This window comes from Balaenoptera musculus, chromosome 4 (genome assembly GCF_009873245.2).
Source record: "Balaenoptera musculus isolate JJ_BM4_2016_0621 chromosome 4, mBalMus1.pri.v3, whole genome shotgun sequence".
Lineage (NCBI taxonomy): Eukaryota > Metazoa > Chordata > Mammalia > Artiodactyla > Balaenopteridae > Balaenoptera > Balaenoptera musculus.
In genome coordinates this window covers 73,511,375-73,532,410 of record NC_045788.1, presented here as the reverse complement: position 1 = coordinate 73,532,410, position 21,036 = coordinate 73,511,375, and the positions used below count along the sequence as shown (strand labels likewise).

The window sequence follows — 21,036 nt, the reverse complement described above, 5'->3', positions numbered from 1 at the left end:
GCTCAGCGCATGCGCGGCTAGATGATGGGTGGGCGGGGAAAGGGGCTTACAGACCCCGGACGGGTCCCTTGATGGGCAGGGCTGCGGTGCCGCCCCGCACATCCAGGCGCTGGCCTCCGCCCACGTGAGGTTTCCAAGGGAAATTAAAACGGAACTCGCAAATCTGGAGCAGCTCCCTACTCTAGGTTCCCAGCAGCCTTTCTAACATGCCTCCACAAAAAAATCTTCCAGACAACGCGTCTCACCAGAATTTCTCTACCTTCCTTCCTCAGCACTGGAGGATTAGAGTAAATGTTAAGGCTTAACACCGTTGCTGCCAGAAACTTTGGCAGTGAGAGGAGAAACGTTCGACTTCTGTCATTCTATAAGCCAAATGATCCTAATGGAGACTTGTGGATTTATTAACTATTATTGCCTGAGGGAAAAAGAAGTGTTAACCTGGCCCCAAACTTCATAATTCTCATTGAAAGGGTTGTATAAACCTTCTTCCTTGTACAAAATAGCTTTATTAAGGAAAATAAAACAAACACCTTAGATAGTACCTGTTCTTTAGGCAAAATTTTATTGTTGAACAAAGCTGGGTGAACGGCATTGAAGTCTAAAATTTTAGTTTGGAACCAAAATTGAGGAAGAGAAAATGATCTGACCATAATCTACATGTGGGAAATATAGAACTGAAGAAATAGTTAAAAAAAAAAATCATTCAGTTACTGAAAAAGTAGAAAATACCACTCCATTTGATTAAAAAATTTCTTTAAATTTTTTGCCGACGCCACGTGTCTTACAGGATTTTAGCTCCTTGATCAGGGATTGAACCCGCACCCTCCACAGTGAAAGAGCGGAGTCCTAAGCACTGGACCACCAGGGAATTCCCGCCACTTCATTTTAAACCAATTAGACCTCACATATACTGCAACCAGTCTTCAGCATATTGTTTCTTTCACACATTTAAGCCATTCCTGCTAAATGATGTAAATTTCCCCTACAATCAATCAACTAGTATTTTCTGTGGGAAACAGACTGTCAGTTTTTCCTAGATTATTATGTAATTATGAAATCCAGACAAATAAGCCAATTAGAGATTAAAACCACAAAAAGGGCTAAATTGAAGTGGTGGGGATTAGCCATCAGAATTCAGAGAAAAGGAATCTTGTACGTCGAATGAGGTTTTGAAACAAATCTGAAGGAAGGCTGGAAGGTGAGAGTAATACTCTAAATTGAAAGGAATATCAGCATGAACACATCCAGGTATGATTTACAATGGTTCTTGTGGAGAATACTGCCACAGGCCAAAAAGTTCATGTCAGAGAGCAAAAGAAAATAAGGTGAGAGAGATCCTGTCCATCAATTCCTCTTCAATGAAACCTTGATTAGCACTTCCCGAACTCCTAAATGGAAGAGACTGTAAAAATGTTTAATCTCGGTGCCAAAGCTGATTAGTATTGGTTGCTCAGAGTTCTGTGAAATTTTTTTTTTTTAATTATTTATTTTTGGCTGCGTTGGGTCTTTGTTGCTGTGCGCGGGCTTTCTCTAGTTGTGGCGAGCAGGGGCTACTCTTTGTTGCCATGTACAGGCTTCTCATTGCGGTGGCTTCTCTTGTTGTGGAGCTCTAGGCGCACGGGCTTCAGCAGTTGTGGCATGCGGGCTCAGCAGTTGTGGCTCACGTGCTCTAGAGCGCAGGCTCAGTAGTTGTGGCGCACAAGCTTAGTTGCTCCGCGGCATGTGGGATCTTCCCGGATCACGGCTCGAACCCGTGTCCCCTGCATTGGCGGGCAGATTCTTAACCACGGCGCCACCAGGGAAGCCCTGTTCTGTGAATTCTTGATACTGTGCTCTAGTTTCTTCAGCGACAAGTTCCACAATCAATGTCTCTTATGAACATGGTCATCCCTGGCAAGTAACATTTATCCAATGCATGAGTTGGTTTTTGTTATTCTGGACTCCTAAAATTGTTCTTTTACTCTTAGACTTTAAGCTATTTAAAGAGCAGGTCCTCATTTTATATTTTTTAGAGCTATTTCAACCGCAATAATTAAAAGCATAACCATATATTCCATATTAATGTTACAATGCTATAGAAAGTTGCCAGATATTTAAAATGCACAGATGTCATCTATATTTGATTACCTATTACCTTCCACATTTACACCAAATTCTTCTGACAAATTCTCTATAATATGGCCTCATTCTTCCTAACTACCTGCACATCTCATTATAATTACAACATACCATGCTAATCCTGGTCTCTGAACTTCTGACCAAGTTTATAGACTGATGTTACTTTGTCTAGCCAACTAGATTTTAAGGTCCTTAATATGTTAAACTCTATAATTATCTTCCATATCCTAGGCTGAGTATATCAATAGGAGTTTATGTGCTAATACAGCAGAGGAGGTTAGGAGAAAAAAGAATTACAATTTTTGAGAACAGGGTCTCATTATGGCCAAAATACCTGTAGACATTAAGTCTGTAGATATTTGAAGGCCAAAACAGAGGCCTGTGGATACAAGAAAAATGAAGATGCTATATATACACTATTATCAATATATGAAAACCAGTCCTACATAAAGAAAGGCTGGAAGAAAAAATAGATCAAGAAGTTAATTTTGAGCCTTCTAAGGATTCGTAGTTTCATCTACAAAGTAAAGGTAGAATATGAGGGAATTCTCATCCTACTCCCTCAATATTCTACATAAAGCAAGGGACAAGATCATCTTGTGAGAATGAGGTATAGGAAATGGAGTCATTGTAGGGAATTCACCGAAGAGTCTAGTGATGAATAAAAGAAGTGATGAGAAACAGTTGCAAAAGGGCTGTGGGCAAAAGGGATACAAGGATTTATAACTTATTCCACTACTGCTCTGTGGTCTGGAAGCAGGAGATGAAAAAATAGGCAATGGGGGTTACTGAATGTTAGGAATAATATAGAGAACTTCCCTGCTTCTTCCTGTGTATTTTACAGGCTGGAAGTTTACTCATTGAACACTAGGGACAAAAGTTTCACTCCAATCTCGGTAACTCTCTCCAGCTCTGCGTTTCCCATCATGCAGAAATAAAGTCCTTTCCCTGCTTTCACTCACTAGAAATATATTATGGCTACTCCTTTAAGATTCCACTTTATAAACTCAAAGCAGTAGGATTAAAATCTTGGCCAATCCCATTCTCTTCAAATATAAAGCACAGAAACTGGTTTGTTGAATATATTCAATAAATGTTTGGTCTTACCCTTTCTGACTCCTTTAATAAGAATCACTAATAATTGACTTTTTAAAACTTTATACAAGAAAATTTAGACAATGTGATTTTCTTCTTAGAGGGAAACAGAAGTGGAAGTAGAAATTAAACACATACACACTAGGGAAACAGTTTTCCTATTCATCTTTAAACAATGGTAAACCTCATCCAAATACATTGAGAAAAAGGAATTTCAGTTCCAGAATGGTATCACATTTCCTTGTTTTATCAAGCTTTTAGTTGAATAGATTTCAGATAGAAAATAAACTGTAATGGCAGGGAAAAAAAGAAACATTCGAAGTCAACAATTTATAAACAAATCTTTAAATCCCTATTAATGGTCTGCAATAGTCCAAAATTCTTGTTGTAAATGCTTTGGGTTTTTTGTTATCATTTCTAAAAAGGGGCTAACTCCAAATTGATTATGCAAAAAGAACTTGCTTTTAAGGAAAGCTTAAATCACATGCTTCATTTTTTTTTACAGTGGCAAAAAACAAGTAATCATGTAATTCTGATGAAACTTCGAAGGTAGACTGATCAGAAATGAAGGAATCATTTTCTGCCCTAATACTGCCTGCATTCAGAATGTATGGTATTCATTCTCTGTAGTGCAAAGTCAGCTATTTCCTCTCCTCTTATCTCCTTAGAGTAATATAAATCAGAACAAAAGTTACCCTGACACTGTGTATGCTGTGTGAATTACAAAGCTATTGACAGCAAAATATGATATACCTATCTATTATAACAAAAAATAACCACTGGGCAATAAAGTCTAAGTTTCTTCGTACTTAGAAGTATTTTATGATTTGCTTATAATTAAAATTGTGGCGAAGTTTATGCCTATTAGAAAAAAATACATAATGTTTGATTAGGAGCACTGGCCTTTTCTAATAGGTCTACCTAACTGGAATAGCAAAGTGATGAAATCTCATAATCATCACTGGCAGAGTATATTTACTTACAGTGCTACAAAGGCTAAAGCATGGCTACTACCAATTCTTAGATATCTGACAAGCCACAAACAATTCCACTACTTTCTGTGGGTGTTCAATTCACAGGAAGTTTATTATGAACTGATAATTAAAAGATCTGAGCTTAAAAAGTGACTCTACCACACACAAGTCTTGAAAAGTTGGGTCTCACTGAACCAAGATGTAGAAAGAGGGGTTAAGCTGGATGATCTCTAAAGGCTCATTTAGCCTAATATACTGCATTCTAAGTAAATTCGATTCTCTATTCTAACTCCTCCTGGCTACTTCCTGTTGGAGCTATGAATGAAATAGTCAAAAGGTAGTTAGTGGGAGGTCAATATGAGTCTAGATTGATTTACCAATTTAATTGGTAGGTAGCTTTTCAAACCCTAAAAATTATAGTCATTACAAACTTCTTTGTAACACAGAACAATCTAAAAACCACAACTCAATCTTCATAGCTAAGAATAAACCATGTGAGACCTGTAATATTTTATTTGTTAAAAATGAACAGCTTCAGAATAAATCTAAATGCAACTTTTCCAAAAAATGCCAAAAAGTACAGTGTAAAGCATCTCCTCATTAAATATAAACTTTCATTTTGTGATGCACTGCATCAATGTTTTGGATACACCTTGATGCAAAGGGAAATTTAAGTTGCATCCTGTTAAAAAAAAAAACCAAAAAAAAGCTTTAAGAACTGAAAAAGGATAATTATAACCACATTCCAAGAAGGGAAAATTTTCCTCCAAAAAAGCATATTCTTTTGTTTATATACAACATGTTAGCACTCAAGAATTTTAATTTGGCTGTAACAAAGGCAAGATTCTGTATTTAAAAAGAAAATGAATTACAGATGCATGAAGAGCAAAAGTTTAATATACCAAAGACACTTTGTTTGATGCACTTAATATCAATATTTGGGGCAATTTTTAAGATTAAAAAAAGGCATTAATAATAGCTCTGTACAATAATATTTAAAATAACAAGAAAACGAAAACATCTTTATACCATATTTTCACAAACTGTTCTAAAGACAGCAAACTCGTGCTCAGTTGTTTTTCCTTTGCTTCAAAATAAGTTACCAGTAATTCTCAACCAGTCTAAAATGTATTGTTCATGGATCGAATCTAAGCATTCATACTTGCAAAAACGTTTTGCAATGAGTCCTCGGCCTATGGAGAGACTAGAGTTTACTTTCAAATTGTATGACTGGCTTCCAATAATCCCTTATCAGTAGACTTACAAGCAAAATACCAGATATTAAGGATCAGATTTAATTCTTTGGTATAAGCAGGAAACTGTTATTGATAGCTTTCCGTGGCTAGCATAAACCAAGTAACCCAAGGGGCATGAGAGACAACAATGAAGTCTAGTATACACCACAAAGCAGGCAGGAGCCATAACTTAATGTTTTGTGTTTTTTTAACAGGGAAAATCAACACTAATAATACACTGTTTGGAAACTAACACCTACTTAGAGGTTTCATCATTATAGCAAACCAAAAAGTTAAGCTTCAAAATGACCAAACTTGTAACGTGTAGTCTATTTTGCTGCGTTTTGGCATTATACCCTAACTTATAATTTACAACCATCTAAGGACGTTTAGCACTAGCTTGGCACAACAAACTAACTCCTCCTAACCCTCCAGAGTGTGGGGGGAAAACCCTCTTCTCACCATAAATGCCTGAACTTTATACAAGAAATCAGAAGCAAAGGTACAAGGTTATAATGTAACTCTATTATCATTTTGCACTTTTTACCTGGTGACATATACAAGTACATTTTTATTTTTAGAGCTGTATACTGTTTAATTTAGCAAACTTAAAGTTTAACTTTCCTAAAAAGAAGTCTAGGGCTTTATGGCTAATTATACTATCAAAATATCTAAGGGACTCAATCCATCTTAAAAGTATAATTATTCTAAATATCATTTGAAGAATTCTTTGTGGACACTAGACTCAAGACTACACTAAATCCAAACAGTATACCTGTGACTTAGGTTTTAAAGTTTTTCTCCTCAGTTACCTGTCTTCCACCTGCTACTTCCTCTCATGCTTTCTTCATTTCCTAAACACAAATTATCAGATTTTTACACTGGACTTTCCTCCAAGGAGGCTCTATCAGATAACCTTGTAAACACCCATTTATAGCTTTCAAACACTAAAAAGACTAACATTTTAAACTGAGCCTATGCCTAGAGTCACATTTCTTGTTAAAAGTTCAGCATTAAGGATTTACTTAATCCTTAATTTACTTAATCCTTAAACTCTGGAGGATTAACCTAACGTTATTTGAAAAATGAACCAAGTTTAGATATTCCCATAAATCTTAAACCCCCAAACTGGAATTCTAATAATTTTTTTATATCCCTAGTGAAGAAAAGTCAATTGCACTTATTACATCAACACTATTAAAGAATAAGTGACAGCAACAAAGGGACCTACTTCAAATCTTGAAGACCAAGATTTACCATGGCAAAGTGTAAAAAACTGGGCAAAGGCGATGAGATCCTAAATACCACTATCATAAAAATAATCAATTTCTATCTTTCCGCCTTCTTTCTGCTGCATGAGAAACCAAAGAAGTCAAATAGAGAATTGTTCTGTCTGGGCCAACCATGAAATCTTTAAGAACATATAGGTATAGTCCCTGTTATTCTTTCAGGGCATTATTTATACATGTTAAAATAAAAAACAACTTCAAAAATAAAAAATAAGAGTTATTTAGCCTTGTGAATATTTTGAAATAAAGTTTCTTGAATTTCTGTGATGAACTCTTCGAAGAATTCGATTTTTAAAAGAGTCATCACTCAAAAGTCCCTTTGACATGGGACCTATCCCACAGTTACAAAGCGGCTTCCTCCTTTGTTGAAAGTGAGAGTGGCTCTTTGTTCCTTCAGGATCCCAAATCGCTCATTCAAAGTCATCCCTGTCTAGAGAAAACGAAACAAAACAAAAATTAACAACTTGACTGTAAGCCACATTTGCTTTGGAACAATAATGTGATCATAATGGTGATTCATAGTAAAAACAGCTAACATTTCCTGAATATTTGTATGTATGAACTCCTTTAATTCTAACAAACACCATACGAAATAGGTGAATTTAGTGAAGTTTAGAGAAGTTAGTTAAGTTGCCTACTTGCAGCTTTAGTACTGAAACTGACTCAGAAACCCTATCTCCTAACCATTATAATATTATGTACTATATAAAACACATATGCTGTAATGCTTACAAGTTATATACCCAAAGATTTCTCTATCTGAATTATTTTTAGAGTCTGCAAACACTGCCACCAACTCTAGTGATACCTCTGATAAAAGTTATTTAGATTTGTGAATATTCTGAAACAAATTTTCTTGAATTTCTGAGTTCATTACAGATATTTAAATCAAATTCAAATCAAAATCTGGTTTTGATTAATAGCAGAAAAAGCACCCCAATTATACTTCATTTCTGAAAGGAAAGTAACAAGTGACAAAATAAAATAAAAATCAGCAAAATAAATTTGGTCGAATTTCCTTCCATACAGAAATTCTTACCTTCAGTTCCAAAGACTCTTATGTCAATGGACACACATAAAAAATTTGACAAAATGCAACAAATAAAAATTCTCAGCAAATTACAAATAGAAGGGAACTTCCTCAATCTGATAAAAACAACCTACTGCTAACATCATGCTTAATGGTGAAAAACTTAATGCTTTCTCCTCAAGCCTGGGAACAAGGCAAGCAAATGTGCTCTCAACACAGAACTGAAGGTCCTAGCCATTATAATACAGAAGAAAAAGAAAAGGTTTAAAGATTGGAAAGAAACTCTAAAATCCTAAGTAATCTATAAAATTACTAAAAGTAGTAAGTGAATTTTAGCAAGATTACAAGATACAAGGTTAATACAAAAACTGTCAAAACCATGGTGAGATATACCACTTCACCTGCATCTGAATGTCTAAAATCAAACGACAGATAATAACAAATGTTGGCAAGGACATGGAAATATTTAGAACCCTCTTACATGCCGGTAGGAATGGTTCTGCAGCTACTTCTCCAGAAAACAATCTGGTACTTCCTCAAAGGTTAAACACAGAATTACAATATGAACTAGCAATCCACTCTTAGGTATTTACCAAGGAGAAATAAAAACATATACTCATATACAAACACACAAATGTATGTGAATGTACAGGTTTTTGTGTGAGCATAGGTACATGAATGTTCAGAAGAGCATTATTCACAGTAGACAAAGAATGGAAACAATCCAAATGTCTATCAACTGATAAATAAAATATAGTATATACATATGGTAGAATGTTATTCAACAATAAAAAAAAAAACCCTGATATTCATTATGGATAAACCATGAAAACACTATGCTAACTGAAAGAAGCCCATCACAAAAGTTCACATATTATATGATCCCATTCACATGAAATGTCCAAAATAGGCAAATCCAGAGACAGAAAATAGATAGACCAGTGGTTTCCTGGGGTTGAGGAGCATTAGGACATCCTATTTAATTCATTATACAACATTTGTTTTGTTAATTAAAATGTTTTCAGTGAACAGCCCAGAGAAATACAGGGAAAAAAAATTTACCTGTTTTCCAACACTATTTATGTCAAATTGAAGGGGGACACCTTTAGGAACTTTCTTTACATCAGATTGCTCCCGTTTTGTCAAGAATGAGGGCACAGCAGTACGAGTTAATCGTGGTTTCTGAGTTCTACCAGAAAAAAATTAAAAAGAGACCAGTTTAACAATCAAAAGAAGAAAAATAAATCATTTTGTACATAAGACATCTTGACTTGTACACATGTTCAAATGTATGAAGGCTACTTTATTTACATTCTCAAAAGAAAAAAAAACCCAAAAAACTGGTTCTTTTTATTTTTTAAAGTATAGTTATTTACAATATTGTGTTAGTTTTGGGTGTAGAGCACAGTGATTCAGTATTTGCAGATTATATTCCATTATAGGTTGTTACAAGATAATGGGTATAATTCCCTGTGCTACACAGTAAATCCTCATTGCTTATCTATTTAATATATAGTAATTTGTACATTAATCCCAAACACCTAATTTGTTCCTTCTCCCTTCCCTCTCCCGTTTTGAGTCTGTTTCTGCATTGCATATACATTCATTTGTATTATTTTTTTATAATAGATTCCACATATAAGTGATATCATAGAGTATTTGTCTTTCTCTGACTTATTTCACTAAGCATAACATTCTCTAGGTCCATCCAGGTTGCTGCAAATAACAGTATTTCGTTCTTTTTTATGGCTAATATTCCATTGTATACATATATACATACATACACGTATGTATACATATATACATACATATATATATATATACACACCACATCTTCTTTATCCATTCATCTCTTGATGGATACTTAGGTTGCTTCCATGTCTTGACTACTGTAAATAGTGCTGTTATGAACATTGGGATGAACATTATCTTTTTGATTTAGTGTTTTCGTTTTTTCCAGCTATCTACCCAGGAGTGGAACTGCTGGATATGGTAGTTCTATTTTTAGTTTAGTTTTTTTTTTTTTTTAATTTATTTTATTTTTGGCTGCATCGGGTCTTAGTTGCAGCATGCAGGATCTTCACCGCGGCACATGGGATCTTTTGCTGCAGTGTGTGGGCTTCTCTCTCTAGTTGTGGTGTGTGGGCTCCAGAGTGGGTGGGCTTTCTAGTTGGGCAAGCGGGCTCTCTAGTCGTGGCTCACGTGCTCAGTAGTTGCAGTGTGCTCGGGCTTAGCTGCCCCACAGCATGTGGGATCTTAGTTCCCTGACCAGGGATCAAACCCACGTCCCCTGCAATTGGAAGGCAGATTCTTAACCACGGGCCCACCAGGGAAGTACCTATTTTTAGTTTTTAAGAAACCTCTATACTGTTTTCCACAGTGGATGCACCAATTTACATTCTCACCAACAGTGTCACAATGGTTTCCTTTTCTCCACATCCTCTCCGACATTTGTTATTTGTAGACTTTTTGATGACAGCCATTCTGACAGGTGAAGTGATACCTCATTGAAGTTCTGATTTGCATTTCTCTAATAATTAGCACTGTTGAGCATCTTTTCACATGCCTGTTAGCCATCTGTATGCCTTCTTTGGAAAAATGTCTATGCAGGTCTTCTGCCCACCTTTTGACTGGATTGTTTGTTTTCTTGATATTGAGTTGTATGAACTGTTTGTATCCCCCGTGTTCTCCAGTCCATTCTCTAGGTCTGCATCTTTACTCCTGTCCTGCCCCTAGGTTCTTCAGAACCACTTTTTTTTTAAGATTCCATATATATGTGTTATCATATGGTATTTGTTTTTCTCTTTCTGACTTACTTTACTCTGTATGACAGTCTCTAGGTCCAACCACCTCACTACAAATAACTCAATTTCGTTTCTTTTTATGGCTCAGTAATATTCCATTGTATGTATGTGCCACATCTTCTGTATCCATTCATCTGTCGATGGACACTTAGGTGGCTTCCATGTCCCGGCTATTGTAAATAGAGCTGCAATGAACATTGTGGTACATGACTCTTTTTGAATTATGGTTTTCTCAGGGCATATGCCCAGTAGTGGGATTGCTGGGTCATATGGTAGTTCTATCTTTAGTTTTTTAAGGAACTGCCATACTGTTCTCCATAGTGGCTGTAACAATTTACATTCCCACCAACAGTGCAAGAGGGTTTCCTTTTCCCCACACCCTCTCCAGCATTTACTGTTTGTAGATTTTTTGATGATGGCCATTCTGACTGGTGTGAGGTGATACCTCATTGTAGTTTTGATTTGCATTTCTCTAATGATTAGTGATCTTGAGCATCCTTTCATGTGTTTGTTGGCAATCTGCTTATCTTCTTTGGAGAAATGTCTATTTAGGTCTTCTGGATTGGGTTGTTTTTTTGATATTGAGCTGCATGAGCTGCTTGTGTATTTTGGACATTAATCCTTTGTCAGTTGCTTTGTTTGCAAATATTTTCTCCCATTCTGAGGGTTGTCTTTTCATCTTATTTATGGTTTCCTTTGCTGTGCAAAAGCTTTTAAGTTTAATTAGGTCCCATTTGTTTACTTTTGTTCTTATTTCTTTTGGCTTGGGAGACTGATGCAAGAAAATACTGCTATGATTTATGTCAGGGTGTTTCGCCTTTTTTCTCTTCTACGAGTTTTATTGTTTCATGTCTTACATTTAGGTCTTTAGACCATTATGAGTTTATTTTTGTATATGGTGTGAGGGAATGTTCTAATTTCATTGTTTTACATGTGGCTGTCCAGTTTTCCCAGCACCACTTGTTGAAGAGACTGTCTTTTCTCCATTGCACATTCTTACCTCCTTTGTCATAGATTAATGGACCATATGTACATGGCTTTTATTTCTCTCTATTCTGACCCATTGATCTATGTGGCCTTTTTTGTGCCAATATCATGCTGTTTTGACTATTATAGTATTGTAGTATAGTCTGAAGTCTGGTAGGGTCATACCTCCAGCTTTGTTCTTTTTTCCTCAGAAGTTGCTTTGGTAATTTGGGGTCTTTCAGGGTTCTATATAAATTTTAAGATTGTTTGTTTTAGTTCTGTGGAAAATGTCCTGGGTATTTTGATAGGGATTGCATTAAACCTGTAGATTGCTTTCGCTAATATGGTCATTTTAATAATATTAATTCTTCCAATCCAAGAGCATGGGATTATCTTTCCATTTCTTTGAATAATCTTCAATTTCCTTCATCAACATTTTATAGTTTTCAGCATATAGGTCCTTCACCTCCTTGGTTAAGTTTATTCCTAGGTATTTTTTAAATGCAATTTTAAATGGGAATTTTTTTTTTCTTTAACTTTCTTTCTGATTTTCATTATAGTGTATAGAAACACAACAGATTTCTGTATATTAATCTTGTATCCTGCAACCTTGCTGAATTCAAAAAAATACTTGGTTCTTGACTGACTAATCTAGAGACTAAAATTTATAAATCACTCACAGAATACCTCTGTAAGTAGAACTACAAACTTTTCAACAATTTGGAAGGATTGGTGATTTCCAAGTCTTGATCTTCTACTAAAATAAAGCAACCTCTAAAATCTTAGAGAATCATCCTAGGTTTTCATTTCAATCATTAAAATGGTTAGATAGTTAAAAACAAAACTCCATAAACCTAGAAAGTTGAAAAAAATTTTTATTATTTTATTTTCTTTTTAAAATGTTCATCACATCTCACAGAACTGATTTCATAACCTACTAATGGGCCACACACATAATGTGAAAAATATCAACACAGAGATATTTTCCTCTGCTGTGTTAGAAGACTGAGTACGTCTGCATGAATTTCCAAGAAACTAGCCAATCTGCTAGACTACTGGCTGATACAGGACTTTCTTTAAATTTCAAGTATAGAGCTTAGATTTTCATTCCTGATACTTTTTGATGGGAAAAATTTAAGAGTGCCAGTTATGGTCTGGTCTATGGCTAGGTCAACTATCAGGTTGAATTTGATGATATGGTTTTAGAACTTTCTTGAAATGCATCCTTGACCTCTGGCCCTGTGCTTTAAGTCTCACATCTTGCCTGTCAAATCGGGGTTCAGTTCACCCCCCCATCCCCTAGGCAACATCACTTCCAGCTTCAACCTAGAAAGTTTATAATGCAATAAATATAACGGAATGGTTAACTAAATTAAGGTCATCTAGATAAAAGAATACATTATGAAGCCTTTAAAAAGAAGGTAGATCTGTATGTAATGAAAAGTAAAGAAGTCCAAAGCATACTGGGGGGAGGGGGAGAAGGGAGCAAGTATGCATGGTATTCTCATTTATGATTATACACAAGAAATAGATGTACATAGTATGTTATATGGGCACCACATTTTTTAAATAAATATATGAAATTGTTAAAAGTGGTTACTTTGGAGCTGTAGAACCAGGAATCAGGGAGCTTTTACTTTTAACTTTTTTTTGTTATTTTTGATTTCTTTGTTTGTTTTTTTTTTGGGCCATGCTGTGCAGCTTGAGGGATCTTAGTTCTCCACCTGACCAAGGATTGAACCTGGGCCTCAGCAGTGAAAGCGCCTGCTGAGCCCTAACCTCTGGACCACCAGGGAATCCCCTACCTTTAATTGTATATTATACTATTTCCACTTTATACCACAAGTATTACTTTTACCCTGTCTCAGTTTATCCTAACGTGAACATCATACTCTGAAGAGAAGTCAAATATTTTTTTATTATCTTATATAGAGAAGTTATAGTTTTCGCAAAATAAAAAAAAGACTTACACTGGGCACTGCACTGCTCCTGGATTATCAATGGATACAGTCAAAATTCCTCCATTTGTGGTGGAAGTCCGCCATCTAGTTTCAAAAAACCAAAAATTTCATTAAAATGACAGTTTATGAATCCTATAGTGTATTCCACATTAAAACATACATTTTAAAGTAGCCATTACTTTTTCTTAGTTTTTTAGGAAATACAGACACCTGGGCCCCACCATGATATAATTAATCAGCATCTTGGGTGTAAGAACTAGACACCTGAATTTATTAAATATTTTTCAGTGTAACAAATATATGCACATAAAAAAATCAAATAATACAGAAAGGCTTCTAATAAGAAACAACAGTCCTTTACCCCACTATTCTCCCTTTCTGCTCCCCAGAGGCAGCACTTTTAACCTTTCCTGTTTTTCCTGCTTGCTAGTTAGTTACCTCCAGTTCACTAAACAAAATGCGTATGTAATACTATCTTGCTATGGTAAGGATTCAGCTCATTACACTATCCTCTAGTTTCTCTTCCTACCTCTAAACGTTTTGATGGCTATATCACTATTTTACTTCCATTATAACTTTAAATATACTAAAATCTCTTTTTTTAGTAGTGTCTCTTGACATTATCCCCTACCCACTTTGTATAAAAGGACAGTAGCATCTCTAATTCCTTCCCTCCACCTCTTCACTCATTTTGTACCTCTCACTTTTTATCAGCTTTACTTTTAGATTTATGTTGGCCAAAATCTGACATTTATATCACACTGTTATCAAATTAAGTATTTTGTGCTTTGTTCTATAGATTGATTCTTAAAGTTCAAAACAAATAAGCCGCATTTACATTATTACAATTATATAAATACTGTTTATTGCAGAAGCAAATAGGTCATGATTATTATTTCCTTCCTTTTGGTTTCCAATGCCTGACTCCTGTGCAAAAGAATATTGCCAGCGTCAAGTTTAAATAGTTGCCTTTCTGACACGCCAATTGCTCAAAATCATGCCCATTATAGATGGCATCATATCTGGACCATGATCATGTTTTATATGCTTTGTTTTCACAGAAGTAGCCATAATTTTAAATGATTTAATTTTAAAACCTGATTATATTGATGGAGTGTTACAACTCACACTTGGGGAGTGCAATTCTAACAGACAAAAATACATTCTTGAAAAAATCCTTCATGGGGTAAGGAGAAAAACACAATATGTGAAAAGAAAACATCCTATTGTTTTTAAAAATCTATAAATTTTCTAAAAGCGCTACTGGATTTTCTTCTATTTATTCCCTGAATTGGTTCATTTGTATGAAAGTAGTTATAAGAAAATAAAGAGCTATTTCATTAAAAAGGAATAAACAGGCAAGAAAAAATTTAAAATACAGAGTAATGTATTTGGTGCTAAAAGTTATAACACTGACATGTGAAAATGAAAAAGGTTTTTGGGGAAAAAACAACAAAAACAACATAGGATTTATTTATTTCAGGCTCAATGGTTAATTCACTTCTCATTTAATTTCTTTTAGACTTGGGTACAAAGTAATTTGGGTCACTACTATTCTGGGAGTTTTGAAATGACATCTTGAAAAACAAATTGAAACTTACTGACGAGTTCTCTTTGCTACTACATCGTCTAGCAGTTGTTCTGAGTTCAACTGGGCCTGAACCTGAAGGGGAAAAAAAAAGCAGTAGATCCCATAGAAAGCAGAGGATTTGAATCCAAAGAGCTACCCTGCTCTGTAACTTTATAACCCAGTGTGGTGTGTGAATGCAGGAGAGGGGCATGTGCCTATTCTGACAACACCTCTTTGTTCGGGTTCCTGTATCAGAACTAGCAGTAAAAACAAGTTTATTCCTAAATAACATGTTAAATTCTTATAAGACACTGCCACTGAGGACAACAAAAGAGAAAATAGAAAACAAAAAAAGGAATTAATCTAATGTCATGTTCTCCATATTCTAAACCCAAACCCTACCTCAATCTTGGGCCATGTCTATGATAGAGGATTACTAAAGGTGGATGTTCAGGATCCTTTGTTTGGGTAAAAAGAAAACACTACCAAGGGTTTTTTATACCTTCAGGCCTCTCCTGAAAAGAAAAGTTGCCTGACGAGTGTCTTTCTGATGACTTAATTTATTTCCACTCCTGGTAAAATTGGCTGGAATGTTATTTCTGCAACAAAAACACATACACCATGAATAGTGTGGGCCATTTAACAACTTTCAAACATCTTGAAAAGATAAGCAAAAATATTTAAATTCATAGGATGAAAATCTGAGGTACACTAAACACAAAGACTCTGAATTATACCCTTGTTTACATGAAGCTATTGAGATCTGATTTACAAATACCTCCCTCTGTAGCAGACTACATAGCAATGTGGTTAATTCTGACCTAATTTATCTTACAAATATTCAACTGTTTAATATTCTGACATATAAGGTCTCTTCTGAAGACACTGAAATAACATTTTTAAGGCTACTTTCTAAATTTGGTAAAAGACATAAATGTACAGATTTATTAACAGGATTAGTACAAAGAAAAGCACACCTAGGCACATCATGGTCAAACTGCTGAAAACTAAAAATGAAGAGAAAATCTTGAAATATAACATCTTCTCCAATTTTCTCTCCTTCACTCAGAAACCTTCATATATTAATATAAATCACACAGAACCTTACACTATTCCACTGTTTGCTCTCTCCTGCTTAGAACATTGTAATCTTAATTATATGTTTGACTTGACTTTCACCAATTCCTTTCTGGTTTCTATAGAAAGTTGGTAAAACATGAGAAAACAAATTTTCATTTCTGTCTACTTATTTATTTTTATAAATAAATGTTTAACAGGTCACCTAATCTTACCTACAATCTTATAGAGGCTCAAATGCAAAATTTCCCTGCCAGCCCAATTAACATGCGCTCATTAATGGCTCATGTAATTGACAAGCTCTTATTTGAGGAGTTTCCCTTTTCCAAAAAAGTACTCCCAAATAATTCCCAAAAGAAAAAGAGATGATAGTTGAATAAAGCTGCAATTGTAGCCATTCCACTTATACAAAAACTTCATTTCAGGGTTTTTTTGCTTTGAATTATCTTCTATAAAAGATGAATAAAAGGCATTTGTAACTGAAATAATAAGAAAACTTCACAGCCTGTCAATTACTTTATCCTTACAGAGAACAGAATACCATAACGATAGGCCACAATTTTTAAGTTTTGTTATACTTTTTTTAAATTTATTTATTTGGTTGTGCCTGGTCTTAGTTGCAGCAGGTGGGCTCCTTAGTTGCAACAGGCGGGCTCCTTAGTTGTGGCATGCAAACTCTTAGTTGCGGCATGCATATGGGATCTAGTTCCCTGACCAGGGATCAAACCCGGGTCCCCTGCATTGACAGCGTGGAGTCTTAACCACTGAGCCACCAGGGAAGCCCTGTTATATCTTTTTTAAATTAAAAGAAAAATAATTTCAGCTTATGAAGCATTCATGCAAAATTCTTTCAGGTTTGCTTTTCCCACAAATAACATACACTGTTTTATTAAGAGCCATTGAGACTATATAACAAATTCAGCTTTCAGAATTCTCAATTTTGAATAATTCTGGAAGAGGTGTTTTTACCAAAACGATCACCTTTTGCAATTTTACTCTATATGTCGAGAGAGAAAGACACAGAGTTACGCTTTTTTAAAACGTTTACAATCAGTTAAATTCATCAATAACACTGGTTCTAAGAGATAAGCAAGCTATTACTGAATACTTCCATATTGGATTTTCAAACAGATATCCCAAATCTCTGTCTTGAAAATGACCAGATACCTACAAACATCACTGCAAATTCATTCCTTTGAACTCTCAGTGCAAGAAGTCCATCTTTATTTATGATGTATAACATAACATTGTCTTATATTTGAGTACTTACTTTCTATTTAACTGGTTAGGTCTCTTGAGAGCTGCAACTGGTTTTCTCTGTACTTCATTTTGTCTCAGAAGGTTTGCCTTCCTTTTTAACGCTGGAAAATATCGCTCTATATTCTTTCAGAAGGCAAGAAACTATGTTAATTAGATTGCTTTTTGCTCTATACCCTACTACAATAAACATTTCTGAGGCAGAATGGACAGGGACTGACCACTGCTTAGATGTACAGGTTGTGCTAAAACAACTTGAATATTTCCTGTCTAAGTGACGAAAAAGATAACTACATTATACTTAAAATACTTGCAACAAAAGAAGAATTCAAACAGAAGAATGAATTTTTTTCTATTTTGGTTATGTTCAGTTTGAGGTATTCTGAGGGATGCACAGGTGATGAGGAAACATGGTTCTGGAGCTCAAGAGAAGAACCCTGTAGAGAGCCAGAAATGTAAATTAGGGAATCTTTTATATAAATATGATTTTGATATCAAGTGAAGAGATAAGAGAGCCAAGATCCAAAACAAATGTGTGAGAAGGAAAAAGGGAGGTTGTGATAGCAAAAAAGTCTGAGTAGAAAAACAAGAATTAAGAAAATTCAATGTCATAGAAAATAAGCACATGAAATGTCCACTTTTTCTCTCTCTACATATATAAATTCAGTCCATCATTAAAGCCTAATTCAGGTTTCCATATTTCCCATGAAGACTTCTAAAGTCTCTGACAATATGGACTATATCTTTTATTTAATCTGGATTCTCTTATATTTTGAGAATCTGACAAGGGATTAATCTCCAAAATACACGAACAGCTCATGCAGCTCAATATCAAAAAAATAACCCAATCAATAAATGGGGGGAAGATCTAAATAGACATTCTCCAAAGAAGACATACAGATGGCCAAAAAGCACATGAAAAGATGCTCAACATCACAAATTATTAGAGAAATGCAAATCAAAACTACAATGAGGTATCACCTCACACCAGTCAGAATGGCCATCATCAAAAAATCTACACACAATAAATGCTGGAGAGGGTGTGGAGAAAAGGGAACCCTCCTGCACTGTTGGTGCGAATGTAAATTGATACAGCCACTATGGAGAACAGTATGGAGGTTCCTTAAAAAACGAAAAATAGAACTACCATACGACCCAGCAATCCCACTACCGGGTATATACCCTGAGAAAACCATAATTCAAAAAGAGTCATGTACCACAATGTTCACTGCAGCTCTATTTACAATAGCCAGGACATGGAAGCACCTAAATGTCCATTGACAGAGGAATGGATAAAGAAGATGTGGTATATATATATATACAATAGAATATTACTCAGCCATTAAATGGAACAAAATAGTGCCATTTGCAGAGACATGGATAGACCCAGAGACTGTCATACAGAGTGAAGTGAGTCAGAAAGAGAAAAACAAACATCGTATAATATCCCTTATATGTGGAATCTAGAAGAATGGTACAGATGAACTTATCGGCAAAGCAGAAATAGAGTCACAGATGTAGAGAACAAACTTATGGTTACCAAGGAGGGGAAGGGGGGAATGGGACGAATTGGGAGATTGGGATTGACATATATACACCACTAAGTATAAAATAGATAACTAATGAGAACCTACTGTTTAGCACAGGGACCTCTACTCAATGATCTGTGGTGACCTAAACGGGAAGGAAATCTAAAAAACAGTGGAGATATGTATACCTGTAACTGATTCACTTTATTGTACAGCAGAAACTAACACAACATTGTAAAGCAACTATACTCCAATAAAAATTTTAAAAAAAAGAATATGAGAAGTATCCCATAAATATCGATTGACTAAAAACCACAAAAATTACAATAGTCTTCATTTTCATGAACGTTTGGAAAAGAAGTAAATGGAGGAATAAAGAATATTAAGAGTACGGAAGAAATGCTATGAAATCAGACTAATGATGGCCCATTCCGAGCTTTGTATTTTGTCTTTAATAAAAATACCAAGGCTCATTTTATAGGTAAATGTAGAAGTTCCTTCTATGATGCTACTGTCACATTGTTTTCCTTCAAAATACCTGCCATATTATAATCACATAGTTATTTGTGTGATAAATTATTTAATATTTATTTGAGTTCTCCATGAAGACAGGGATTTTCTACTGAGTTACTGCAGAATCCCTTGCGTCTAGGACATGCTGAGTATTCAGTCAACATGAGTTAAATGATGAATACATGGGCAAGAACTTTAACAATCCATTAATATATGGGGAATTTGTGTTCCATGAATCTAAGGTTACATGTGTATAAAAGTGTTTACAAAAAATATCTAAGGATAAGCTTTTCTTACAGAATTTTGAGATAAAAAATTATTCCTTGAAGGAAAGAAATTAAGGTAGTTTATTTTTAATGCTATTTTATTAAAGTAATATTTACATACAATAAAATTTTAAGTGTATAGTTTATGAAGTTGGGTAATTATAAGTAATCATGTAACCATATCATAATCAAGATATAAAACAGTACCCTCACACTTAAAAGTTTCCCTGTGCCCCCTTGCAGTCAATTTCCTTCCCCCACCTGACTCTAACCCCAGGCAATGACTGATCTGTCACTATAGTTTAGCCTTCTCTACAATATCAAATAAACAGAATCATAGTACATAGTGTTTTGTGTTTGTGTTCTTTTGCTTAGCGTGATGTTTTGAGATGTATCCACACTGTCTTGTGCATTAACATTTATTCCTTTTTTATTGCTGAACAGAATTCCATAGTATGAAGATAAGGTATTTATAAACTGTCAAAATCAGACAAAAGATCAAAACTACCCATTAGCAGAAGATAACTGCTATATATGCAGCAACAACAAAAATTTTTTAAGTTCACAGAAGTACTAAATGGTTTAGTATTATTAGTCAAGTTAAAAGTTCTACAAAACATAACATACCCTCAGTTTTAGGAAATTGTGAACCTAAAATAGAAAAGTTACAGTATTGACATTGACAAGGTTATATATTCCAGTAGAAGAATCCCTTACGAACTTTTACTTGGCAGATATTTTAAGCTGACTTTCTCTAAACAAAAGAAAATTCATTCTTAGAGACAACCATTCCCCTCCAGGCACAGCCATTTGCTCTCTCAGTAAATACTAGTAATGTAAATGAGTATGCTATCTTTCCCACTTAGTAATTCACTTCATAGGTAAGAAAATGTACATTTGTATTGAAATAAAATCTCACTAATTCATATAAACTGTGGAAAGGAAGAGAAAACGTAACAAAAACTCTAACTGTGGTCAGGACTTTTTTTTAAGGTATAAAATTTCTAAGTATATGCAGCAATTCAAGGACAAGTAAGGTAATTTGTTTAATGAATAGAAAAGGATGGTGTAAGTTACTTATATGTAAAAAGAAATTTTCTAAACTGCTAGAAAATGATCTGCTTCACAAGTACCACAGTCGATTCTGTTGAGACATTAATCTGTATTCAGGTTGAGAGAAAAGTTCTTAAGAAACAGCAAATTTCAAACCATACCTTTTCCAAAATCATTCAAACTTCGAATATAAGGATCTTACCATTCAGCACATTCTCTTTCAATTTTCACTATTTTTAAACAACTCAAAAGACTACCACATGTGGTAACTTAAAATTTTTACTGGAGCAAGTTCTGTA

General features: G+C 34.8%; 1 protein-coding gene across 1 annotated transcript in view; it reads right to left on the bottom strand.

Annotated features, from left to right (window-relative positions):
• Positions 1–3,259: 3,259 nt before the first annotated feature.
• Positions 3,260–21,036, bottom strand: part of FYTTD1 (forty-two-three domain containing 1) — a 33,629-nt gene continuing 15,852 nt past the window's right edge. The window contains exons 4-9 of the mRNA XM_036849868.1: positions 17,390–17,502; positions 15,545–15,641; positions 15,074–15,135; positions 13,482–13,556; positions 8,804–8,930; positions 3,260–7,141 (exon numbers count right to left, since the gene is read on the bottom strand). Of these exons, the coding sequence (XP_036705763.1) occupies positions 7,043–7,141; positions 8,804–8,930; positions 13,482–13,556; positions 15,074–15,135; positions 15,545–15,641; positions 17,390–17,502 (573 nt within the window). The 3' untranslated portion in view covers positions 3,260–7,042. The remainder of the gene's footprint in view (positions 7,142–8,803; positions 8,931–13,481; positions 13,557–15,073; positions 15,136–15,544; positions 15,642–17,389; positions 17,503–21,036) is intronic.